The 26923-nt window shown below is 32.8% G+C and overlaps 2 protein-coding genes across 4 annotated transcripts; one reads left to right on the top strand and one right to left on the bottom strand.

Moving 5' to 3' along the window:
• Nucleotides 1-4483: 4483 nt before the first annotated feature.
• On the bottom strand, nt 4484-14525 carry LOC111700545 (uncharacterized). Its single transcript, XM_023471503.1, has 8 exons — nt 14353-14525; nt 13734-13788; nt 12478-12561; nt 12022-12206; nt 11068-11178; nt 8698-8799; nt 4871-4975; nt 4484-4776 (listed from the first exon to the last, which is right to left on the bottom strand). Exons 1-8 carry the CDS (start codon nt 14481-14483, stop codon nt 4566-4568), a joined length of 984 nt encoding a protein of 327 aa, XP_023327271.1. The 5' UTR covers nt 14484-14525; the 3' UTR covers nt 4484-4565.
• An 888-nt stretch (nt 14526-15413) lies between these two features.
• On the top strand, nt 15414-25160 carry LOC111700554 (phosphatidylinositol transfer protein alpha isoform). Of its 3 annotated transcripts, none has more exons than XM_023471513.1 (10): nt 15414-15485; nt 17507-17579; nt 19986-20147; nt 20305-20418; nt 21065-21163; nt 21832-21951; nt 22332-22387; nt 22726-22801; nt 23375-23473; nt 24919-25160. In XM_023471513.1, the coding sequence occupies exons 2-10, from the start codon at nt 17526-17528 to the stop codon at nt 24952-24954; spliced, it is 816 nt and encodes a 271-aa protein (XP_023327281.1). In that variant the 5' UTR covers nt 15414-15485; nt 17507-17525; the 3' UTR covers nt 24955-25160. The 3 variants fall into 3 exon arrangements, with proteins under 3 accessions (XP_023327281.1, XP_023327279.1, XP_023327280.1); XM_023471511.1 differs by lacking the exon at nt 15414-15485 and adding an exon at nt 16255-16367; XM_023471512.1 differs by lacking the exon at nt 15414-15485 and adding an exon at nt 16521-16552.
• Nucleotides 25161-26923: the final 1763 nt, after the last annotated feature.

Genomic DNA, 26923 nt, shown 5'->3' with positions numbered 1-26923 from the left:
AGGGGGAGGGGGTCAAGGGGAGAAGTAATTGATTTTCTTTCAGTTATATTAGTTATATAAATAAGATTACTTTTAAGGATGTTGAATGCGGATCAATCAAAATTTCTAAGCATTTTTCTTTGAAAATTAGGACATCATATGCGGAATAGTTTCAGGGATGTGAGGGTTTTACGGCAGGACTTTTTCAAACAAATAAAATTTGATTGATAAAATTGATAAATCAAGTAGATATGTTTTGAATAAATACTTTACACCCAGTATCCCTTGAAACCTTTGTCCAAGCACATGATTGAAATACCTTCGCTTTTTATTTGAAAATTTAGATCAATTAAATAAAGATAAAATTGTAATGATGAACTTCAACTATGCCCACATGATTTTTGAGCATATTTGGACGATTTTTGGAAAAGTTAACTTGGAAAGGAATTGACTATTGAGTCTTTCCCACAAACTAATATCTACTGCAGCCTAATGGTGTTAACCATAGATTTTCTATCTAACAGAAGTCATAAAAATAACAAAGGTCTACGACATTGCATCGCAAAGAAATAGGTATAAGAAAACTAGAGTTTGTGGCAAAGATTCATTTCTTTCGATTCAATCTTACACTAGAAGTAAAAAGGCTTGAGAATCTGAAGATAGTTAAATCCCGAGGATAAGAGGCATCCAGTAACCCCCTTTCAGAAAAAGGCCTTAAATGTAAAGCATGTCGACAGAATGCATATAAACTTTAAATATAATAATAAAATGTAATAAAAAGGGATTTTATCAAGCAGATTTTTGTCTTTGTTTTGTACCCTTTCCTCTAAATCAAATTGAAGCTATGCGTATAAACTCCCTTTCATGTTAGGGATATATATCATTTTGAGGATATGGGGATAACGAGGGGGAGAAAAAAAAATTAATTTGAAATAAAATATAAATCCCTGAAAGATGCTGAAGGAGGTTCAAGGAAGGCGGTCAAAAACTAGAATAAAAAGTTTAAAATTTACAAAATTTACAGGAATTTGTTTCCTGGAACCTGTTTTATTTTTGCCAATAAAAGTGTGTTTACGACCTATTTGCCAATTAAAATTGAAATACTATGAAAGTGTCAACTGTCAAACATTTGTTAGATTTTACACTGTAGACACTAGTCAGCCTAGATGAAAACTATCTATTTACAATCGGCAGGATTAGCCTACTTTTATACATGACCTTAAGAGGGGGGGAGGGGCTTGACTTTAAAAGGGGGGGGCTATAGATAATACCCCCTCTCCTTACAATGAGAAAGAAGTAAAGGAAACATTACAAGAGAGTGGAAGGAAGAATAGAAAAGAAGATAAGGAACTTAAAGAAAGAAATACCATTACGTAGAAGAAAGAAAGATAAGGAAGTAGAAGGAAGATAAGGAAGTAGAAGGAAGGAAGATAAAGAAGTAGAAGGAAGATAAGTAGGTAGAAGGATGGAAGATAAGGAAGTAGAAGGAAGGCAGATAAGGATGTAGAAGGAAGTAAGATAAGGAAATAGAAGGAAAGAACATAAGGAAGTAGAAGGAAGGAAGATAAGTAGGTAGAAGGATGGAAGATAAGGAAGTAGAAGGAAGGAAGATAAGGAAATAGAAGGAAGGTAGATAAGGAAGTAGAAGATAGAAAGATAAGGAAGTATAAGGAAGGAAGATAAGGAAGTAGAAGGGAGGAAGATAAGGAAGTAGAAGGGAGGAAGATAAGAAAATAGAAGGAAGGAAGATAAGGAAGTAGAAGATAGAAAGATAAGGAAGTAGAAGGGAGGAAGATAAGGAAATAGAAGGAAGGAAGATAAGGAAGTAGAAGAAAGATAAGGAAATAGAAGGAAGGAGGATACGGAAGTAGAAGGATGAAAAGAAATATTTACAAGAAAGATAAGGGTCGGATGACAAGGAATAAGATGAGAGGAGGGCAAGAAGATGGGGAAGATGACAAGGGAGTAGTGGTAGCGACGACAAGTGAAAAAATGATAAACAGAGGGAGAATGTATGACCAAAAAAAAAGAAATTAAGAAAGGAAAGAGGTTAGAATTACAAAAGAGAATATGGAAGGATTACTATTGGATGAATGGCAATCAGGAGAAGAAATAGGGATGAGTAGGAAGAATAGGTAAGAATGGCAAGGAAGAAGAGGTAAGGATGAGTAGGAAAAAGAGGGAAGGATGAGAAGGAAGAAGAGGGAAGCCTAGAAGGAAGAAGAGGAAAGGACGAAGAGGAAGAAGAGGAAAGGTTGAAAAGGGAGAAGATCGAAGAATGAGAAGGAAGAAGAGGGGAAGAAGAAGAGGATGAAGGAGAAGAAGGAAGGATGACAAGGAAGAAGAAAAAAGATTGACAAGGAAGAAGATGGAAGAAGACAATAAAAAAAAGGAAAGATGAGGAGGATAAGAGGGAAGGATGAGGAGGAAGAAGCGTAAAGGATTAGGACGAAGAAAAAAGATTGATTGGTATTTAAAATGCTAAAATTATTATAAAAGTGCGTATTTCGATTCTGAATTCTGTGTCCTGGGCTCCCTGGGCACAAAAAATATATTTGATAATCGAATTTGAAAATCAGTTTTTAGATTTCCTAATCTTATAATTACACCACATGAAAATAAATCCAAATTATTGCCTGCTCATAAAATCTTTATGGGCCCTATAGCCCCCTACAACAAACCTTGTCAAGCAGACAACAAACCTTTTCTAAAATACAACAAACCTTGTCTAACAGACAAAAATACTTTTCAAGCAGCCAACAAACCTTGTCTAACAGACAACAAACCTTGTCAAGCAGACAAAAAACCTTGTCTAGCAGATAACAAACCTTGTCGAGATGACAACGAACCTTGTCTAGCAGACACCAAACCTTGTCTAGCATACAACAAACCTTGTCAAGCAAACAACAAAACTTGTCAAGCAGATAACAAACCTTGTCAATCAGACAACAAACCTTGTCTAGCATACAACAAACCTTGTCTAGCATACAGCACACCTTGTCTAGCAGATAACAAACCTTGTCAAGCAGACAACAAACCTTGTCTAGCAGACAACAAACCTTGTCTGGCATAAAACAAACCTTGTCAAGCAGACAACAAACCTTGTCTAGCATACAACAAACCTTGTCAAGCAGACAACAAACCTTGTCTAGCATACAATAAACATTGTCTAGCAGATAACAAACCTTGTCTAGCATACAACAAACCTTGTCAAGCATACAACAAACCTTGTCAAGCAAATAACAAACCTTGTCAACCAGATAACAAACCTTGTCAAGCAGACAACAAACCTTGTCTAGCATACAACAAACCTTGTCAAGCAGATAACAAACCTTGTCAAGCAGACAACAAACTTGTCTAGCATACAACAAACCTTGTCTAGCATACAACAAACCTTGTCTAGCATACAATAAACCTTATCTAGCATACAACAAACCTTGTCAAGCAGACAACAAACCTTGTCAAGCAGATAACAAACCTTGTCAAGCAGACAACAAACCTTGTCTAGCATACAACAAACCTTGTCAAGCAGACAACAAACCTTGTCTAGCATACAACAGATCTTGTCAAGCAGACAACAAACCTTGTCTAGCATACAACAAACCTTGTCAAGTAGACAACAAACCTTGTCAAGCAGACAACAAACCTTTTCTAAAATACAACAAACCTTGTCTAACAGACAAAAATACTTTTCAAGCAGCAAACAAACCTTGTCTAACAGACAACAAACCTTGTCTACCAGACAACAAACCTTGTCAAGCAGACAACAAACCTTGTCTAGCAGATAACAAACCTTGTCTAGCAGATAACAAACCTTGTCTAGCAGATAACAAACCTTGTCGAGATGACACCAAATCTTGTCTAGCATACAACAAACCTTGTCAAGCAGACAAAAAACCTTGTCAAGCAGACAACAAACCTTGTCAAGCAGACAACAAACCTTGTCAAGCAGACACCAAACCTTGTCTTGCAGACAACAAACCTTGTCTAGCATACAACAAACCTTGTCTGGCATACAACAAACCTTGTCTAACAGACAAAAAACCTTGTCTAACAGACAACAAACCTTGTCTAACAGACAACAAACCTTTTCTAACAGACAACAAACCTTTTCTAACAGACAACAAACAATCCCATCTATATTCTGAAATCTATCTATCCAACCTTGGTCCTTCGTCATGAGTCAGACTCATTGCATTAAATATAGTACAGGAAATTTTATAGGTTAATCGGTGCTAAAAGATCATTCTAAAATAACGTCTACATAGTGCATGCATTCATACAACTATAAATACATGAGACAGTTCAGAGAGTATTTAGCTTTCCAGACTTAGGTTTTAATCCATTGTGAATCTTAAATAATATAGGTCGGATACAAATGAACATAAACTAAAGAAACAGAGGCGTAGAGGGGAGTCCCTTCCCTGGATCAGCAAAAAATACGGATTTCTTGGGGTTTTCTGACCACCCCTGGATATACATGGTTCTTCTCACAACATGAGACTTAAGTGTTGAAGATGGAGTTTTATTTAGTTATGATTTAATTTGATATTGATCATCACAAAATATTTGAACCAGAAAAGTTTTCATTGATCAATGGAGATAAGCTGATCTGACGGTCGGGGTTCAGTTTTCAACACTTGAACAGGTTCAGATTCCTCCTGGTTACCACAATCCTGCTCCAGGACAGGTTTAGGTTCAGGTTCAGGGTTTAGCTCCGAGGGTAGAGGGACCAGGGTCTGGTTTTCTGTACAATATCTGTACCTGAACCCTTCTCTTCCTAGGAGACCCTTATACCTGGAGTAGTTAATCACAATGATAAAAATTGATAACAGTAATAATAAAAATAATAATGATAATAATGATAATAATCATAATAATAATAATTGACCTGGCTAGAACAGAAGGGTTAAGAAGGAGAAGAGGAGGAATAGTGCAGAGTCTATAAATGGATAAATAGTGAACAGGTATCCAGAGCTGATGGAACCCAGCTAGACTAAAATAATAAATTTTTAATATTAAAAGCGAATAAAAGAACATCATGGAAGAAGATTGGCAGATGTTTGCATTATCCAGCAAATCCAAGGAAGATACATCAGGAAACCTCTTTCCTAATAAAACCAAGTAAAATACATTGGGAACCCTCTAATCTAATAAAACCAAGGAATATACACCAGGAACCCTATTTTCTAACATGACCAAGGAAAATACATATATTTAGAACCATCTTTTCTAAAAAACCTAGAAAGATACATTAGGAAAGGAACCCTCTTATCTAATAAAACCAAGGAAGATACACCGGGAACTCTCTCATCTAGTGAACCAAGGAAGATATAACTGGAACCTTCTTATCTAATAACATCAAGGAAGTGAGAGTAGGAACCCTCTTATCTAATAAACCAAGAAAGATATAACAAGAACCTTCTTCTATGATAAAACTAAGGAAGTTACACCAGGAACCCTCTTATCTAATAAATTCAAGGAAGATACATCAGGAACCCTCTTAGCTAATAAACAAAGGTAGGTACAACAGGAACCCTCTTATCTTAAAAACTAAGGTAGATACAACAGGAACCTTCTTATCTATTAAAACCAAGGAAGATACACCGGGAATCCTTATATCTAATAAAACTAAGGAAGTTATCTTTGTTTACATAATGTGTACTGCAGTTTTTGGTAAGAATATAAACAAAGCACAGTCTAAGAAACTTCTACATAGTTTTGTTTACAAATACAAAGTACTGCCATTTTGGGGCAGAATTAAAACAAAAACTGTTCTGCTTAGGCTAAGCTTTGTTCTGAGCAGTAAGCAGCACTGAGTAAAAATATCAAAAAGACAAAATAATGTTTTACACAATTGTGGTGTAGATACTCTAGTTTCTGGGAGTAATCAAAACAAACTCAGTGCTGCTTTGGTTTAGCTTTTAGTATTACAAAAGCTGCAGTATCTACATTTATTTATAAAAGTTGTAAATTTATCAAATATTAGAGGGATGGAGGGTAAGTGCATTATAGATTGCGTTTAGCCTTGAATTGTCCCACAATGCAGTTGCCTGTAACATAATATTCATATTTATTCTGGAACAAGCACCTTCAATACGAACTAGATAAACATAAACAAACTGTTTTCAATACTGCAATCTTGAAAACTTCACTAAACAGATATAAGTTTAATTCTGTACAAGGCCAAATATTCATGAAATACTGCACTTAAACCCTATAAAGGCACTGATTTCTACCCTTGAACTGTTTTAATGCTTATATTTTTTTAACCTGAGGCCGAATTTAAAGAATTTGAGCAGCGGCTTAAATCTAAACCACGGCTCAAATACGTTTGGTTCCACTTAAAATTGTATTAAGTTTTTCCAGGTTAAGCAGACGCTCTATTGAAACCGGTTTTTGGGTGATTCGAGACGCGGCTTAAATTAATTAAATTCGGACACTGATGTCGTAAGCAGTAGATATTTGAAATATTAAAGTTTACAATTTTACATGATTAGGTTTAAAGATTTAAGAATTAAAAAACTAGAGTTTGAGGGGTGTATGAGTTCCTTTACGGGATATAAGTAAGCTTGAGCGGATAAGCGAAATATACTGGATATAGTATACTAGATATAGAGAAATATATTGGATATAAGGAAGTATACTGGATATAAGGAAGTATATTGGATATAGGGAAGTATACTGGATAAAAGAAAGTATACTGGATAAAAGAAAGTATACTGGATAAAGAGAAGTATACTGAATATTGGAAAGTATCCTGTATATAAAAAAGTATACTGAATATAGAGAAGTATACTGGATATAGGGAAGTATACTGAATATTGGAAAGTATACTGAATATTGGAAAGTATACTGTATATAAGAAAGTATACTGAATATTGGAAAGTATCCTGTATATAAAAAAGTATACTGAATATAGAGAAGTATACTGGATATAGGGAAGTATACCGGACATTGGAAAGTACAATTAGACTTTGTTAGATTGATTACATTTTTTAAAACCTAAGCATTATCTTCAATTAGTTCCAAAGTCTGGTTTTTTCTAGAAATCTTATTGCATACAACAGAGACTGATTAGAATACTGGATTTCACACAGAGTTTCAAGTAAAATACTTTAATTAAAAGAAAAAAAACAAATTATGCGAATGATGGATATCATCGGTAATTTTAGCCAAGTAACAAAGAAGATTTATAATCATTTTGTAAAAAGCAAATATTTTCTGTTTTTTAGAACCCAAATTCTTTGTTCAAGACCAGAGAATAATAATCCCACTCAATGTTTGTTCAAGACCAGAGAATAATAATCCCACTCAATGTTTGTACAAGACTGGATAATAATAATCCCACTCAATCTTTGTACAAGACTGGAGAATAATAATCCTACCCAATCTTTGTTCAAGACCAGAGAATAATAATCCCACTCAATGTTTGTTCAAGACTAGATAATAATAATCCCACTCAATGTTTGTACAAGAATAGATAATAATAATCCTACCCAATCTTTGTTCAAGACCAGAGAATAATAATCCCACTCAATGTTTGTAAAAGACTGGAGAATAATAATCCTACCCAATCTTTGTTCAAGACCAGAGAATAATAATCCCACTTAATCTTTGTTCAAGACTAGATAATAATAATCCTACTTAATCTTTGTTCAAAACTAGATAATAATAATCCCACTCAATCTTTGTTCAAAACTAGATAATAATAATCCCACTCAATCTTTGTTCAAGACCAGAGAATAATAATCCTACCCAATCTTTGTTCAAGACCAGAGAATAATAATCCCACTCAATGTTTGTACAAGACTGGAGAATAATAATCCTACCCAATCTTTGTTCAAGACCAGAGAATAATAATCCCACTCAATGTTTGTTCAAGACTAGATAATAATAATCCTACCCAATCTTTGCTCAAGACCAAAGAGTAATAATCCTACTCAATCTTTGTTCAAGATAAGATTAGAGAATAATAATTCTCAATCTTTGTTCAAGACTAGATGATAATCATCCTCAATCTTTATCAAGACTAGAGAATAATAATCCTACCCAATCTTTGTTCAAAATTAGAGAATAATAATCCTACTAACTCTTTTTTGAAGACTTGAGAATAATAATCCTATCCAATCTTTGTTCAAGACTAGATAATAATAATCCTACTTAATCTTTGTTCAAGACCAGAGAATAACAATCCTACTCAATCTTTGTTCAAGACTAGAGAATAATAATCCCACTCCCTCTTTGTTCAAGACCAGAGAATAATAATCCTACCCAATCTTTGTTCAAGACTAGATAATAATAATCCTACTTAATCTTTGTTCAAGACCAGAGAATAATAATCCTACTTAATCTTTGTTCAAGACCAAAGAATAACAATCCTACTCATTCTTTTTCAAGACCAAAGAATAACAATACTGCTCATCATTCTTTGTTCTGTAGAATTTTAAATTACTTTTTTTTCAAAAACGTTATTGAATGATTCTTAAAAACCCAATTCTCAAAATCATCCCTCCAGAATGAACAATTCGGGAAGATTTTAAGGATTGAATTTGCACTCTTGCAGAACAATTATACACCGTAAAAACTAAAAAAAAACTCATATGTCTTAAATGAATCCTGAAATATTTCGCTACAATACTGCACTATCAGCTCAACTACCATGTTCAGCCAGTCTCTCCCTTTATAGATATAAAGTAGATTAACAACCCTACTTACTCTTTATCAAATACCCAGATAAGTTCAACGACAAGACGAGGAATGATTGCGAGAAGAAAGCTTAAAACAACTATATTCAGGAACAGGTCTTTCTTTCCTCTCCTGAAAAAGAATAATCTAATTTTGAAATCGAAGGACTAATCACTCACCTCGAACTCTAATTTTCTAATCCCTATATGTTGGCAACGTGAAGTCCAAACTTTTGTGTGGAATAGCGCGAATCTACAACACTTGATCTCGATATCCATGTTGTGGAAACATTTAAACCTCAAGAAAAGTTATTTTATTTATCCCGAATCTTCTGATGGTGTAAACATTTTTTATGTTAAACTTTGACTGTTTGATCTACCAGAATTCAAAGATTGAAATATTAGAGTTTTACTTCTTCAGGTTGCAAAGATTAAAGAATTAGAAAATTAGAGTATGAGGAGTGTAATCAGATCCGTTTAATCCCATTTTTAAATTGTCTGTTTACTGTTTTTCTAATAGTGTTCTAATTGCTCATTATATTATATATGTTTGTTCGTTATATTATAGCTAGCAGACCAAACGGCTAAACCAAATTGGATGACATTTTTTGACGGAACTCATGGTTACCCCGAAGGATATTTTTTCAAAGTCTTTTTAAACATTTGAAAACGCCTTTTAAAGCCTAGTTTAATGTAAAAATATTTATATATTTTTTAACAAAAAGCATTGTAATACTGCATTTCGCTTTTCTCTAACATGAGAAACCGGTTGAAAAGATTTTACATAATGATTTTAATAAGATTAAATTTCATAATTTAGAATACTGCAGAATATTCTAGATTTGTCTGCTTCTTGTCCCAATCCTAGATTACATATCAAGACTGGAATTAGCAGCATGCAAAAACTTAACCAAGATTAAACATATTTTATAATCAGCCTTGGAATTTATTTTTAAAAATATTAAAATATTAAATCCTAGAACTTTTTTACCAAATTCAAAATAAACAAAATTATATTTTAATATTTGGCTTTTAACTCCTCTAATTACAAAAATGCACAGAAGCATTTGCAAAAATTATAAGTACTTAAAGGGAGTGACCGGCAATGTATGGTAGTTGAACCGAGAATTTTGTATTTTGGAGACAATTTTTAGGATTTATTTGAGACATATAAAACGTTTTAATGATGTATAATTACTAAGCTTGAGCGCAAAGTCGAAGTTCAAAATCGTACTTTTGGGTGGCTACGTTTTGAGAATAAATTTTTTTATATTATTAAATTAAGTCGAAAAAAAAACGTAACAAAATTCTACAGTAAACTAATAAGTTGTTTATGAACAGATTGAGAGAATAAAAATTAACTTTTATCATCGAAAACATGTAATCTTCAGTTATTAGTTTCTATAACCTTTCATTATTCACAAACATTTTCTGTAGATTTTCTGGAATTTATTTCGAAAAGACGACATTTAAAAATTTGTAGAAATCTTCTAACAAATTCATAAAGAATAAGAAATTCAATATAATGATGAAAACGAAATAATTAATTCTAACATTTATTTATTGACAAATTTCTATTGAGAAATATGTTCCTAAACATCTAATTAGTTTACTGTAGAATTTTCGATACATATTTCGTCGTCGCTATTTAATCTATATATAAATTTGGCTTGTCTGTCTGTTTGTTTGTATCCAATAAACGTCAAAACGGCTGAACCGATCGGGCCCAAATTTTTTGTGGGACATCACGTGAACACAGGGAAGGTTTATAAATGATCAAAATTTCAAATATTTGTCTCCACCAAAATTCGATCTTCATTAAATTTTTGAAAATTTTGAAAATCCACGAAATTTTTTGTGAAAATCCGCGAATTTTTTTTGTTTTGTTTTACGATGTACACAAAGAGAACATGTTCACAATTAACTTAGAAGATGGGCGCGAAGCGCCCTATAAGGCTAGTACTTTAAAAAAGAATCGATTCTCAAAATGCAACAACCCAAATGGATGATTTTGAAAGTCGACTTTTCGCTCAAACTCAGTAATTATACAATATTTAAACGTTTTAACTGTCTCAAATGAATCCTAAAAAATTTCTCCACAATACTACATTCTCAGCTCAACTACCATACATTGTCGGTCACTCCCTTAAATCTGTAACCTAGATTAAACATTTGAAAGCTGAGAAAAATAGCCAAAAATACGAAATTTTTTTTTGAAAGAATTATAGCTGTAAAATTAGTTTCACAAATACCGCAATATATTTCAATGAAACGACATTAAATATTCTAACATGAATTTTTTCTATAAAGAAAGAATTTTTCATGTTAACTGGGACACCGTTGTATGTTTTATATTAATATAATATCTCTTCTTTGTATTCAAATAAAAATCCTTTGTTACCTTATATTAATGCAGGTTAACACAGAGAATAAGATGGTCGGAAGAAGGAGAAATATAATTCCATAAACAAGTATATACGAGGTATATGACATTTCTTTACTCCATTCCTCACTAAAATAAGATGGTTGATTTATGGTTTATCAGGGTTGATTTATGGTTTATCAGGGTTGATTCATGGTTTATCAGGGTTGATTTATGGTTTATCAGGGTTGATTTATGGTTTATCAGGGTTGATTTATGGTTTATCAGGGTTGATTCATGGTTTATCAGGGTTGATTTATGGTTTATCAGGGTTGATTTATGGTTTATCAGGGTTCATTTATGGTTTATCAGGGTTGATTTATGGTTTATCAGGGTTGATTCATGGTTGATCAATGTTTGATCCATAGTTGATAAATGTTGATCTTTGGTTGATCCATGGTTTATCATGGTTGATCCATGGTTGATCAATGTTTGATCCATAGTTCATCCATGGTTGATTCATGGTTGATCCATGGTTGATCATGGTTGATCATGGTTGTTCATGGTTGATCATGGTTGATCGTGGTTGATCATGGTTGATCATGGTTGATCATGGTTGTTCATGGTTGATCATGGTTGATCATGGTTGATCATGGTTAATCATGGACGGTTGATCATGGTTGATCATGGTTGATCATGGTTGTTCATGGTTGATCATGGTTGATCATGGTTGATCATGGTTGATCCATGGTTTATCATGGTTGATCCATGGTTTATCATGGTTAATCTTTAGTTAATCATGTTGGATCATGGTGGATCCATGATAGATCATGGTGATCATGGTTAATCCCCTGTAAATCCATAGTTGATATACGCGGTTAATCCATGGTTTATCATGGTGGATCTATGGTTGATCATGATTAATCATGACTGATCCATGGTCAGAAGGAAGGAAGGAGACTATAACAAACATGAGGGAAACCTTAAGCGTACTTGATAAAGCAGTGGAGAGTGCCATAGAAGTCCTTATGCTCAGCTTGTTTTAGGATTGGTATTGAGTAAAGTATCTGGGTTAGAAGAATAGTACAGAGTAGAACTAGGATACTACGACGAGATACTTCTCTTAATTCACACACACACAGTAGGCAAAGACTGAAACAGCTCTGCGGAGGCAAAATCTACAATTTAAACATTAATGTCGTCTTCCATTAATTACCATAAATTTATAAAAGTGGCATATCATCAGATTTATAACTGTTAACGGTTTCTTATAAATGTTAAATGCGTTGTCTGGTCAAGAGTGAATAAGATATGATTAAATCTCTCTCAAAAAAATAGCAGTAATTATTAAGTTAGGACTCTCTATACAAATTATTTGCAGATTTTTTGCTTTAGAAACAGGAGAGACAACAGTGATATTAATTAGAATATACAATGATAGACATTTACCTCGACAAAGAAGACGACAACATAACAGCTAGTGGCACCAAGCACCCATGATTCAATATGGTGGTTCAGTACAATAGGAAAACCCTGGATTTAAAAAAAGTTACAAGATTCAAAATACAAATCCAAATTGGGTAATCAGATCAAATATGAGAAGTTGTATTTAATTTAATTTAATTACTGCACTCCGCCAGTTATAGTTCAAATATTATATACCTTTTTTAGTTAGGTTTACGGTTTAAAGTTATCATGTACAAAAGATTGAGAAACTGAAAACAGTAGATTCTTGACTTTTAAAATTTTCTTTGAACTACAGGGTGTCCCAATAAACATCCAGTAACGACTGTGATATCGTCTTCGATCCATGCGGCATTTTTTCATGAACACAATTATTACAGTATTCCAGCTTAAACATCTAATATCGAAAACACCTGGTCTTGAGATTTTCAAAATGTGGTCTACGATATTTGTATTTAGACATAAATTAGTTGCGACAATTGCACATTACACAAAATCTTCGTGACAATTCTCCAGGAAAATAAAATAAAAACAAACTTTGGCTAATTCTGTAATTCGTTGCCCGTGAAAAGAAATAAAAAAATAAAAATTTTTTTTAGAAAACATTATTTTTGGAATTTTTTTGGGGGGTGTTACCCATGAGTGTTCAAAAAAAAATTTCAGCCCATATCGGTTGTTTGTACGGCTATACGCAACATATATATGAAAAACGAATAAAGATATTTAATTAATTTTAAAATTTTATATTTTATTTTACATATGCAGTGGTAGGCGATTATATCAATACAATAAAGACGACTTTCGATTTCAATTTTTTTTATATCAAGCTATTAAACAGCATGGATGTATCACATAAACATAATAGTCAAGAGAAGTTGGAATATAAAAAAGCATCTCTTTGATTACTAGTAAACTTGTAACTCGAAAAAAAACCTTGTCATACATTCAAAATTGAAATAAAAAAGTCGTCTTTATTGATATAACCGTCTACCACTGTAGGTTAAGTAATTTCTGTATCATTGGTTTGAGCATGAGCATATCCTTGTCGTCCTTTCCGTTAAAAAAGAAACTAAATTTAAGAAACAAAATAATATTATTTAAATAAAAATACAAATTTCTATTATCAAACTCACGATGCAAAATGGTTCTCTATGTAATTTTACGCTAAAGGAGAGAAACTTAATCTTTAAAACTAAATTCTTAGTTTTATATTAATATATATTTCGATTTATTTCATTTACCTGAAAAATTATTTTTAGAAAATCCAGGAAGACCATGTAGAAAACTAGAAAATCCCTAAACTCATTTTAAATAATCGTTATAGTAAACATGAATGATAAATCTAGAAACAAATCCTCCAATTGTTGATATCCTAATCGATTATCCTAATCGATTATCGATTAACAAGTAGAGAAAAATATCAAAGGACTTTAGTATTTGCCACAAACTTAAATTTTCTCATCCTTATATTTTTGCAACCTAATAATGTAAACCTTTGAAGTTTCAAACTTAGATTATTTGAGCTGACAGAATTAACAGTTTGAAATATCTAAGGTCTACGACATTTGGTGGCAAAGTTATAGGGATTATAAAATAAGATTTGTGGCAAAGACTCAATTCCTTTGATAGAAACGATTTTAAACAGATTATCTTTCTCTGTATTTTTTTTCTCTAATCCTACATTTCTTGAGTAGAAAATTGGAACGTTAAATTGGAAACTAAAAGATTTGACAAAAAATTTCTATTAAAGTCAATTTGATAAGAATAATAATAATTATAATAGTAGTTCAATTTGACCAGAAAACAAACTTTCTCTTTCTCAAGTGGTTTCTTTAAAAGAAATAAAGTAAGATTGTTTTCCTGGTTGAATGTTGATAAGAGATACGGATCCTGGATCTTATCTCCAGGATAACCAGGAGAACTGTAAACACGATCCCTAGGATACAGGATAGGGTTGCAAGGAGTTGCTGAATATTGTCAACCCATGCCATTCTGGACTTAAACTATAGCTCTACCCTAATCAGTTAATTCGGTCTAAACTAAACTTATCAGTTCATCAGCATCAGTCAGGGACCCCCCCCCTCCTCCCTTTTATATTAATCTGATACAAAAACTTTTAAAGATAAAAAATGACGAAACTCCTAGTCGAAACTAATAAGAACATGAAACTTTAGTTTTTAGGGGCGTATTGGTTTTATTCTCATTGAGAGGCCCTGTACATTAGCTAACTAGCTAACGTTAGATATCGATATCATTATCAACATGTGTTCAGTTTATTTTTCAACTTTAAAAATCATGGATTGGAAAACATAACTTTTCGAGAAGTATTTTAATAATTACAATTATTTTGAATTCGAACTAGAAATGTTTTCTCAATATTTTTAATTATGGTGTATTAGGAAGAAGAGGCAGGGGGAGGGGGGTTTAATTGCAGTATAAAATTATTAAAATGAACAATATTACAAGAATAAAATAAAAAACCAAAGAGAGGGGCTGTACATACATTCCGAAGAAATAAGGAAACACCTACCACCTCTGATATCATCTGATTTAGTCCATAATTATTTCTATATCGTCATGACTCATGATCGTCATATGCACTGTTTTCAATGAAAAAATTCAAATTAAATCCGTGATAATAAACTGTAAACCTAATATTGCCTAATAGAAATACAAACTTTATTCAATTCAAGTCTTATCTTATTCAATCTTTATATTCATCTTTTTTTCTCTTCTTCTCAACTTTATTTTAACTTCTCTCACTTAACGGAACGAAGTCTCATCCGCCTTTTTTCACCTTGCCATCCAAAATCATTCCTTATTATGATCTCTCGAAAATTACCCCTTAAAACACACTTTATAAAGTGCTCGAGTAAAGAACAAATATCTAAAATTTTCATAAAATCCGGGAAATTTTAATCAAAAATCTTCAACTTTATCAGAATTCAGTTATACCGTGATTAAGTTGTGATTGGTAAAATTGCAGGCCAGAGGTAATATTTAATTAGAATTTTACATATTGGTTTGTATACCATATAATTGCATGGCATTTATAGAACCATGCTATAAGAACATTTAATTTCATGGAATTTCTTCATTCTAAACAATATATCATGAGGGGGGAGGGGGCACTTCCGGTCCCCTCAAGAAAAAAAAGAACCTTCCTGGAATTTATAGGTTACATTATTCGAATACCTTTTTCTTTTATAATTCGCAATATTTTTTTTCATAGTAAAACAAGGATATCTTTTCTTCAAAACTTAACTCCCAGCTTTAGAAAATTGTTATACCGCCCCTGGAGTTGTAAGTTTAAAATAAAATGCGTACACACTGTACTCTGTTTCAGTTTTGCGTACGTTGTTCACTGTTCAAACTTCAAACTGGTTTAAAAAATCGTACAGTACATTTTCTGTTTACATAGTGCAGTAGATCTGAAACCATGAGATAACCAACCAAGGAAATATCTAAAGGATAAAATGTTGCAAGTGAACGTATACGTAAAATGTACGGAAGATTACGACTTTGTGAGTTCTAAAAGAAACGGACCTTGATAAGGTTTTCTAATTCATTTGTCTTGTTTGGATACTGGAATCTTCATTAGAAATCACAGTTTTAAATTCTCCAGGGGGGTTGGGGTGGGGGCAGTTGACACTCCCTGCATGACCTGCATATGCCCCTGACAAAGCATCCTACCCATGCTACCTTCATTGTAAATAATTTCATTTCCAATTCGTAGTTATTGTGAAAGGAGTTTAATGTCTGCAATTATATTCCCAAATGTTAGTTTGCCGCGTCCAGTCTCCGTTCTGCATTGAGAGTACAAGTATACTCTACTCACTGTGTGTTGATTCACAGATGAGTCATGTGATAGGAAGGTTCGAAGTATAGTTTTAAACCTCTTAATATGCCTATCCTGTGAACATTATCTTCCTAGTCCTGAATATTTTACGCTTCATATTATGAAGCATCTTTTGTATACTCTCTTCTTAATTAAATTTGGCAGCTTCTGGTGAGATAAATTGTGTGTCTAAACCTTTGAACAGATGTGTTATGGTAACAGGTAAAGTGTGGCTTAGTTAAGTAGAATTATCGTGACACGGTTTTAATTTCACCTTTACTCAAATATCAGGGATTTTTAAGTTCAAAGATTATGACGAATTTGCTGGTATGGCACGGCGAAATTCGATCTAAGGGTCGTAAGCGGTTTCACGGTTGTGATCATAAGTGATTACGGCATAAGTCGTACTTGTTCAGGCGTGAAACAGCTTTAGAACCGGGATCGAATAAGACGTGTGTCTACACCGAATTCTTCTTTTTTTGGCGGAGTTCCTAACAATTTCTAAACCGAAGCAAAAATTCTCAGACTTACACACAGAGACACAATATATAATGCAATTTCTTACCCAAACCAATTTTACAATTGTGTATATTCCTAGAGAACGATTTTTGAACTTCCCCCCCCCCCTCCTATCAATTTTGTACATGGGTCTGACAGGAAGCGTCTTAACTTAACCTATGCAGCGCTCGGCCCCCTAGCCCGTTCTAGCCGCAGCGCTCGGCCCAGAAAGTATCTTAACCTAGCCTAACCCTAATAACAAAAAAATAAATAATAATAAATTTGTTGAAAAATAAATGGACATGTACAAAATTGATAGGAGGGGGGGGGGGTCCAAAAATAGTTCTCTAGGACAGACCATACAATTGCAATACTATGGAAGAGGGTAAATAAGACTCACTTGTGATTTTATGTTCAAAGTTAATATTTTCTTTGAAATTCTTACTTATCTTTCTAATCTTCTATGGGATTATTTTGATTTAAAGTTTGTTTGCGGAGCGTTAAAATTACTGGTAAGAAGCTTCACTTTCTCTTCCGTTCCATTCCCCTACCATTCTGTTTTTTCTGTCTACATGATCTAATTCTGAACTATTAACGTCCTGCTCGACGTAATGGATATAAAGTTTTCTAAACCGGTTCCCCTGAAATGTTTTGTCTAAGCAATTATGATTTTTTCAGATACATTGTGAAACTTAAGATGATTATAAAAGAATACCGAGTCACATTGCCAATGACCGTGGATGAATATCAGGTACAGTTTTTTTTCTCCTAGATATTAAGAAATAAAAAATCCATTCAGTAAATTTTAATTTTTAAATAAATAATTTACTCAGTAATTTTTGTTTTATTAACTCTATATTTTGTTTCAATTATAAAAGAGGGGTTGATATTTTCTTGATGTTCTAGAGGTTTTGCATACAGCGCTAAAATAGTTCTCTAAAATATCTATTGTAGAGAGACAAAACGTAATTTTAAGTGACCCTCCAGTTGTGGAGTTGAATGTTTGAATACCCTTTAAATCTTAACTGTTCATGGATGATAAAGGTAGCTTATTTTATCCAATTGTATTTGTTGGTAACTTTTTTTTATTAAAAGATCTCCAATATTTACTTATTGGAGGCAGATTCATTCGAATTTTAAAAAAAAGTTAGGCATAGAATATTTGCGATCGATTCTTTAAAAATATTTGATTTTTTAAGTTACGTTTACAATGTACATAACTGTGCGCATCATTTTAAGCACAAACATGGATTTTTCCGACGTTAATAATCAGACTAAGGTATTGGTAGTTGTAAATCTGACATGCCACTCTACTATAGGAGGATCATTTGAAATTATGTAATATTTCTTTGAAGAGGGATTTTGTAAAGCTGTAAAGGTGATAAACGGTATACATCTAGCTTACAGAGGAGTAACAACTAGCTCTGGATCGGCGCTTCTAAGAGTACTTAGAGATACAATGTGAAAGAGAAAAGGGCAAACTAGAAAAATTTAGCCAGGGGTGTAGGGAGTATACTCCCTTGCATACTAATGAAAAAAAAAATAAACGGAACTAGCAAGAAACCGGAACTAGCAAGAAACATTAAAGACCTGCATTAATCGTTAAACGCTGTATTAACCTGGAGGATGGAAGTTTTTTTTACCTAGCTGGATCCAGATTTTGCTACTGGCAGCTTTTTATATACTCCTTAATAACAAGCTTGATTAGTTGTTATTAAGTATCAGGACTTGCGGAGAGACGTTTATTCTTTCAATTTAATCTGGTTCTATGTGTAAGCATCAAGGGAGCTTAGAACAGTCAGGTTCTTATACAGCTCTCTCCAGTTTCTTGTGACTGAACAGCACCCTATGTGGAATAACATGGCAGACGGCAGTACACCCTACTTGGAAAACAATAAAATATTAGTGCAGAGAGGGGGAAGGATTCTCTCTTCCTTATCCCCTTCCCTCTTGCAAGAAACAAGGAAAATGGAAACATAGAAAGTAGAATCCTGACTGGTTGTGCACCATGCACTATGATACCGGTGTATACTCTGCTGGCTGCAAAGATTGTTGTAGACGAGGCCGTATTCCGAGATGAACTTACAAGAATCAATATTTATTTTGTTGGAAATATCCACTCCTTTCCTAACCTTACTTATCCCATTTGTCATTATCAAGGCGGAATTCTGACACAATGAATATCCTCAGAATTTTCTACAAGAGGATAGAATGCGTAGATCTAAGAGAAGAGCAGAAAACAGATGTATGATCAGATAAAAGAGAAGAATAGAAAACAGATGTATGATCAGATAAAAAAGAACAGAAAACAGATGCATGATCAGATAAAAGAGAAGAATAGAAAACAGATGTATGATCAGATAAAAATGAACCGAAAACAGATGTATGATCAGATAAAAAAAGAGAAGAACAGTAAGCAGATGTATGATCAGATAAAAGATGTATGATCAGATAAAAGAAGATCCAACGATTAAAGAAAAAATTCACTGCTTTTGTGAAATTTTGTAAAAAAATTTAATTAAAATAAATTGTTAAAAATAAATGTGGAAAAATTATCAATAAAAGTTGATAAAACCACACGATAAAAACCACACATTGTTTTTCTATATTTTATCTTCTCAATTTACAAAGTTTTATTTGATTAATTAGTGTTTTCTTTGTGCTTTCTCAGAACAATTACTTTCTACCTGCCTTCTAATGAGTTTCAAATTTCAATCAATGTTTCTATATTATACTTGATTCAAGATTTTTGTTGTATCTTGTTTAAGATACGATTATGTACTTTGCAGGCACCCTAGTCAGTAATCAAACACCTTTTGTCACCTTGATAAAATATCCCTTTGTACATATATCCTTATGGTGATAAAAGTAATTTTAAGTATTTAAAATTTTCAACTTATCCAGAGCTTATTTTTCATTAAAACTTTAAACGCAGACGCGGATCTTGGATCTGTCCGGTAGACAAATTATTCTGGACACAATTTATTCACCATATGTTCGATCAGCTTGTTTTTAAATAAGGAAATTTAATTTGGATCGATAACAGAGAATGACCTCCGCATCTTTAAAAACGTATGCTATCAATGAAATTGAAGATGTGAAATATATATTCTTGGTACAGTGCATGGTGTTCTGAACCTGTATCTCCTGTATCTAGGTTGCTCAACTCTACTCAGTAGCCGAGGCGAGTAAGAATGAGACGGGAGGAGGAGAAGGAGTTCAAGTTCTTAAGAATGAACCCTATGAGAATGTTCCTCTGCTCAATGGAAAGTTTACAAAGGGACAGTACACTCATAAAATATACCACCTTGCCAGCAAGGTAAACATTAATTAAATTGCTTAAATTTTGTTTTTATTAAAGTGGTGTTCAATCAATTAATAGTACATCTCATGCTTGTTAGAATCGGTTTCCCAAAGGATTGATTTGAAAACAATTAAGAAAGAAAATATAACAGTGTTGAAGAAAAATGTTTCAGGTTCCTAGTTGGATTAAAATGGTTGCTCCCAAGGGTTCCCTCGAGATCCACGAGGAAGCCTGGAACGCGTATCCGTACTGTAAAACTGTTCTCTCTAACCCTGGATATATGAAGGTATTGTACACTAGCTATCTTACTACTGGGTTATCTGCTGGATTGCTGATAGCATTAGCAAGTAAATGGAAGTTGTAGAGAGGATTAGAAAAGTGAGAAGGATCCCTATTTTGTAAGTACTATATCCCTATGTCTTATCTGTATTCTGTATCCCCTAATAAATCCTCCTGGTGGTGTATTAGTTTGGTTTAGGTAAGGTTTCCTAATATATAGAATATAAAGAACTAGGGATTTATTTTTCTATAATCCTTTTCACTAACTCAGCCATTTACTCTGAGTCAAGGTTTCTCAGAATAATTTTTTCTATATTCATGCAGTTGATTAAATTATAATATCTTTATCCCAATCGTAGGTTGTTTACTTGTTAATATTTAATTTATTAATCCTATCAATCCCAATCGTGATGTATACACTATACAGGGATTAATAATATGATTAGGATTCAAGACTTACGGCTCACAATGCCATAAAGCCTAGTTTAACAAATTTAAGTTTAGATGATTTTTACATATTTAGTGTTGGACCGGAAGTTATGGTTCAGATATTCACAATCTCCACTCTTACATATTATATGAGGATAGGAGGGGGGGGGGGGCAAGGGGACTTAACAAGCTAAGGGGAGTTAATAATTCATATATTAATTCAGGACAATTTTTATATAATAATTGAGACCTACCACCTGGGAGATGATGGAAAGCAGGAGAATGTTCATGAATTGGATGGGAAGAAACTAAAGCAGAGACAGGTATAGACACTAGACAGTAGACACTACACACTGGAAAATTATGACCCAGTCATGAAAAAGTTGAAGCCGCCAATGCCAAAATCTCAGGGTTATAACTATTTTATCAGCTGATTAATCAGGCACTGAGGCACTGATTGTTTTTAATTCAACCTAAGAATTTAAAACATGTCAACATAAAAGAAATATTTGAGATGTTTCCCTTTCAAATAATTTAAATTTACATGTATTTAATATATATATAAATATGCACTATAAAATATACAATACACTGTACAGTGTAGATTTATATTGCTGACGCCTGATGTTTGAACAAGTGTTGAATACTCGGCAAACATCTATTTTATTACTGATCTAGTTTTACTATTATCTATCTAGATGTGATTCAAATTAAAAAATTACGTGTCATAAGATAATACATTTTTTTTCAGGGGCGTATTCAGGAATTTGTCCAGGGGATGGGGGCTTAATTTTTTTTTCTTTCCATGGGGTGGGGTCAGCAACCGTTGGTATCAGGTACCCCCTCCCTGAAATCAATAGATTTCACTGGTCCAGGGGGTGCTTAGCCCCTATAGCCCCCCCCCCCTGAATACGCCTCTGATTTTTATGTTATTTTGTACCGATAGATAGCGCTAACAATACTGTACTCGCTAACCAGATTTATTTACTAGGTTGTACCGATAGATATCGCTAATGATACTGTACTTGCTAACGACTATAAGAAGGAAGAGGATCCGACCCTATTTAAATCTGAGAAAACAGGCAGAGGACCCCTTACTGGGGAATGGCAGGTAGATACAGTATTCACGGTACAATTCATTTAGAATAGGGTAGTTTTGTACACTCGATACTATACATAAATAAAATAAAGTTGGATCTCATTTTCAATGCTATCATGATTGTGGTTTGATTAAGTTGTTCCTTTCTACGAACATTTAGTGACACTGTTCGAGCATAAATGTTTTCCTTCCGAAAATGTAAATTTCCAACCGTGGGTTCTCTGTGAGAGAAGAGATACAGAAGTAATTAACAGAATTCAACACGATATATTCCTCATTGTTGCTCTCTTTAGGAATAGATTAAATCAATCGGACGTGAAACTCCTTGGACTTTAATTGTTGGATCACAACGGTCCATTGAATATTCACATTTCTAATTTATTCTTGTGTAGAAGGACGTGAAGCCGATCATGACAGCGTACAAGCTTGTTACCATTCAGTTCAAGTGGTAAATATACTTAATATATAAATGGGGGGATGTTAAATACCGACTTAATGATACAAATTGATATTTTACGGGGTTTTTTCTTCTAATTTCGAAGTAAATTTCATTAAGGATGTATTTGCCCGATAAGCGTGTTGAACTGTTATAGATAATTCTTATTTATTTTTGATATATTTTCTTTCAGCTCCTTTAGCAAGATAAAGATAGGAAAACATAAATGTGAAAGTACAAAGTTAAGGAATATTATGAAATAGATCTTGCTGCAGAAATATTTAATTCGTCATCAAGTTACATTAGAACTGTTCAGTTAACCTAAATTTAACATTGCATAATTTGTACAGGTGGGGACTACAGGATAGAGTGGAGAGTTTTATTCATTCAACAGAACATAGACTTTTCCTTAACTTCCATAGACAGGTAACTTTAATCCTCTACTATTTATTCTTCATTTTGGTTTAATCAATTAGAACTGCCTACCATCGGTTCAAATTTGAATCACCTATATAAATCCTTCCCTAATCTTTAACTTTGAAACGGTGTTTCAAATTTGAACCGCCAGTAGGTAGTTCAGGGACGTGGCTTATATTAATTAAAGATGGTCCCTGTTCTTCCATGTTTTTGAGTTTTGGATTATTTTACTTATTTACATCAAAAAAAAAAGGTAAAGAAAGGTGAATAACAAAATAAACCTTTGAAATCATTGAGAGAAAATGGTTGTTCCCAGCAAAATTTTTTTAAGCGTTTAAATTGAATTAAATAGCTGTTAAAAAAACAGTGATTATGAGGATGGAATTTTTTTGGGATTTACCTTTTAAGCTGTTAAAGCTTTATGTCAAGAAGAGGGGGGGGGGGAGTTGAGTGTATGTGATTATTATATTTGGGCGTTACAGTGAACACACACTAGGTAGTTTACACAAATACACTAGTTTATATGACGGTGGTGTATGTTTAAGATAACCTAATTAAAAATGCACTTAAAACCTTGTATAGGTATTCTGCTGGATGGATAAGTGGCACGGTATGACTATGCAGGATATTAGAGATCTTGAAGAAAAGACGAAGAGGGAGTTGGATGAGGAGAGATCAAAGGTTTGTTGATAAATATATATTATAGAATTGTTTTCTTATAAAGAAAGTTAAGAATTCATTTAGACTGAATAGTGAAAATCGTAGTTACAAACATATTTGCTATACATTCTTCTATCCGTAAGATAAGATAAGATAAAATAAGATATGGTTTATTGCTAGAAATTCACATACAAGTTATAATGTCACAGGTAAAAAGCTGCAACTATTTTTATATTGTTTACTATATGTATGTATTATAGCGATTAGGTGGAGATTAGTTTTCGCTGATTTGGGTATTATCCCCACCTGATTAATATTAAAACGTTTACAGTAAGATGAATATTACTAGGTTTTGAAAGTTTACAATAAGTCAGGGATTACATAGTTAAATCTAGAGAGAGCGAGGAGCAGCATTACAAAATAATTGATTTTTCAGTTTTAAAGTTTAGTAGTACGTATAACAGAAAAAGATATATGCCTAACGAGGCACTTCTTTTTAAATCAAGTGGCAAGGTTATTCCATATCCTAAGAAGTGCACCCTGCTGCCTGGGCGGTCTGGGGGGCCCACAATGGGGTCTCTTGCAGATTTCACTTCCTTATGATTCCTTAATGAGCTTGTATTCAGAATGTCAATTTGATAGTAAAAAGATCTGTCAAAATGTTGAGTTTTTAAAAATTTCGTTTAATGAGGAGGGTAGATGGTTTTTCGTGTATTAATACATAAATGTTGCTTGATTGAAATCAGTCAAAGCATTTTACTTAAGGATTTTATACTAAAAGAAAAGAGGATCGCTATGTGATATTTATTACAGGGTGTACCCTGATACAGACACATTCTACATATTCTTCTATTCAGACTTATTATAGGGTGTACCCTGATACAGACATATTCTACATATTCTTCTATTCAGACTTATTACAGGGTGTACCCTGATACAGACATATTCTACATATTCTTCTATTCAGACTTATTACAGGGTGTACCCTGATACAGACATATTCTACATATTCTCTTTTCATATTTATTACAGGGTGTACCCTAATACAGACATATTCCACATATTCTCTATTCATATGTATTACAGGGTGTACTCTGATACAGACATATTTTTTATATTTTCTATTCATATTTATTACAGGTTGTACTCTGATACAGACATATTTTTATTTTCTCTATTCATATTTATTACAGGGTGTACCCTGATTCAGTCATATTTTTTATATTCTCTATTCATATTTATTGCAAGGTGTACCTTGATACAGCCATATTTTTTATACTCTCTATTCATATTTATTACAGGGTGTACCCAGATACAGACATCTTTTATACATTCTTCTATTTATATTTATTACAGGGTGTACCCTGATACAGAAGTATTCTTTATATATTCTCTACTGATATTTATTACAGGGTTTACCCTGATACAGAAGTATTCTTTATATTCTCTACTTATATTTATTGCAGGGTGAGATCCGTGGAACTACAGGAGTTGAGAACTAGAGAATTTGTTGAAGAATTCCAACCGGTTAAGTTGTCGGGTCTTATCTATTTTATGTATTAGAACTTTTTATTAAATTCTGCAACCAAATCCAACCTTAATTTGGTTACAGTGATAAAGTAAGATTCACACGAGCCTCAATTCATCCTTCTTCGTTTAGCTGTTGGGTTAATAAAACAATTTTAATAAATTTCGTCCATAGTTTAAATTCATGTTATTTATTCATAATTATGCAAACTGTTATACTTGACTTGATACAAGGAATGAATGTTTTTTTTTAAATTTTTTAATTTGAATTTTCTTTTAATAAAACTGGATCTTATTGAAGTGCTTTTATACCCTATCCCTTCATTACAGTGTTCCAGTGTCCCAGTGTCCTATGTCTTATCGTTCTATTTTTACATATGCACATATATCTTTCATTCGGACCAGAAGCTCTCCATTCAATATTCTTTTTAAATTCCCAACATTACTAATTTGGCCTCCAACTGTGAACTGTAAAATTGTATTAATGTGTTAAAATCAGCATTTATCCTTAAGCTTGTGCCTGGTAAGTTTCTGATTTCCACTTCCTAAGTATGATGCATTATTTATATCTCAGGCCCACCCCTCTTCTTTTATTATTACTGGAAAGTAAAAGTTAAGTCGACCTATTTTCTAGCAAAAATATGAATTTTTATATTATTAGAGTGGTGGAGAACCTTACATTCCCATAAGTGCAAGTTATTTTATTAGTCTTTAAATTATTTTATTTCTCTGGTTTATGGTGATGATTTCATATTATCCTGATTAACCTATATTTGTCACAATATAGAACACATTAATTTCGGATATTTTGGTTTACGAGTTGTGATTCAACTATAAATAAATGTGATTTTTTTCTTTTCTAATTAGTTTAAACTGTAATTTTATGCTGGTTGAAAATAGAGATTCATGTTTAATATCGTTATTTTAGTCATTAAGAGATTCATTCACGTTTATTGTTATGACAGATTATATGGAGTTTTACTTCTTCACTCAAATTAAAGATGCTTATATAAAAATCCAAATTTTTCTGAAACATTTTCCAAATTCTAGGTCTCCAAGCTGCTCATGGTTTTGACATATTCAATATCCCCCCCCCCCCCTGGTAAATATAAGCTGCGCCTGCATTTAATTGATGAAATCTATGGAATGCGCTACAGTGATCGATTGAGCTAATGTTCATTGGGACTAACCTCTAATGGACTAAATTACAAAAGTAGATCAATTGACTAATGCAAATTAAATAGTTTTAACAAAGGGAAAGGAAAGGCAGACGTTTAATGCTCAATACTCATGTATGAAATATGATTTTCAGAAAAATTAGGTAATTCGAACATAAATGAATAATAAGTAATGGAATGTGGAATTAATTTTTTTTAAATATGAAATTTTTCATTGGAATTTTGTTAATCCCAGGTGCGACGCGTTTGCACTTCTTGCACTAATGTCCGTTTGAACTTTAACGTACATTGCACTAAACAGTTGATCTACAGTAACCGGTTTGTAGTGCGATCAAACATTAGTGCAAATGGACAAATTCGAGCTATGTACGTTCAATTGGACTTTAACTTTTGATTTCCCGCTGCAGGAATATTTTAGTACAAATACGCGTGCCATTGATCTGGTTAATACTAAAAATATTTGCTCAAGCGCACGAATTTTTTTCTCTGTAAATATTAGTGCAATTGGACGAATTTAGTGCAAATGAACATGTCCAACAACATTTTTTTTAATCGGACTAATTTTTTTCTATAAATTGAATTTAAATGTTAGTGCAAATGAACATCTCCAACAAAAAATTTCTTCAAACTAATTTTTTTTTCTGAAAATATTAGTGCATCTGAACGTTAGTCCGAGTTTTATTCAAAAATAAGACGACAAAGAAAATTTAAATGATTGGTTGATTTACTTTGTTCCTTATACACGTGAATTACAAACAAAGTTCTG

This window comes from Eurytemora carolleeae, unplaced genomic scaffold, assembly GCF_000591075.1.
Source record: "Eurytemora carolleeae unplaced genomic scaffold, Eaff_2.0 scaffold385, whole genome shotgun sequence".
Classification (NCBI taxonomy): Eukaryota; Metazoa; Arthropoda; class Copepoda; order Calanoida; family Temoridae; genus Eurytemora; species Eurytemora carolleeae.
The sequence above is the reverse complement of the archived record's forward strand: the minus strand, read 5'-3'. Positions and strand labels throughout refer to the sequence as shown.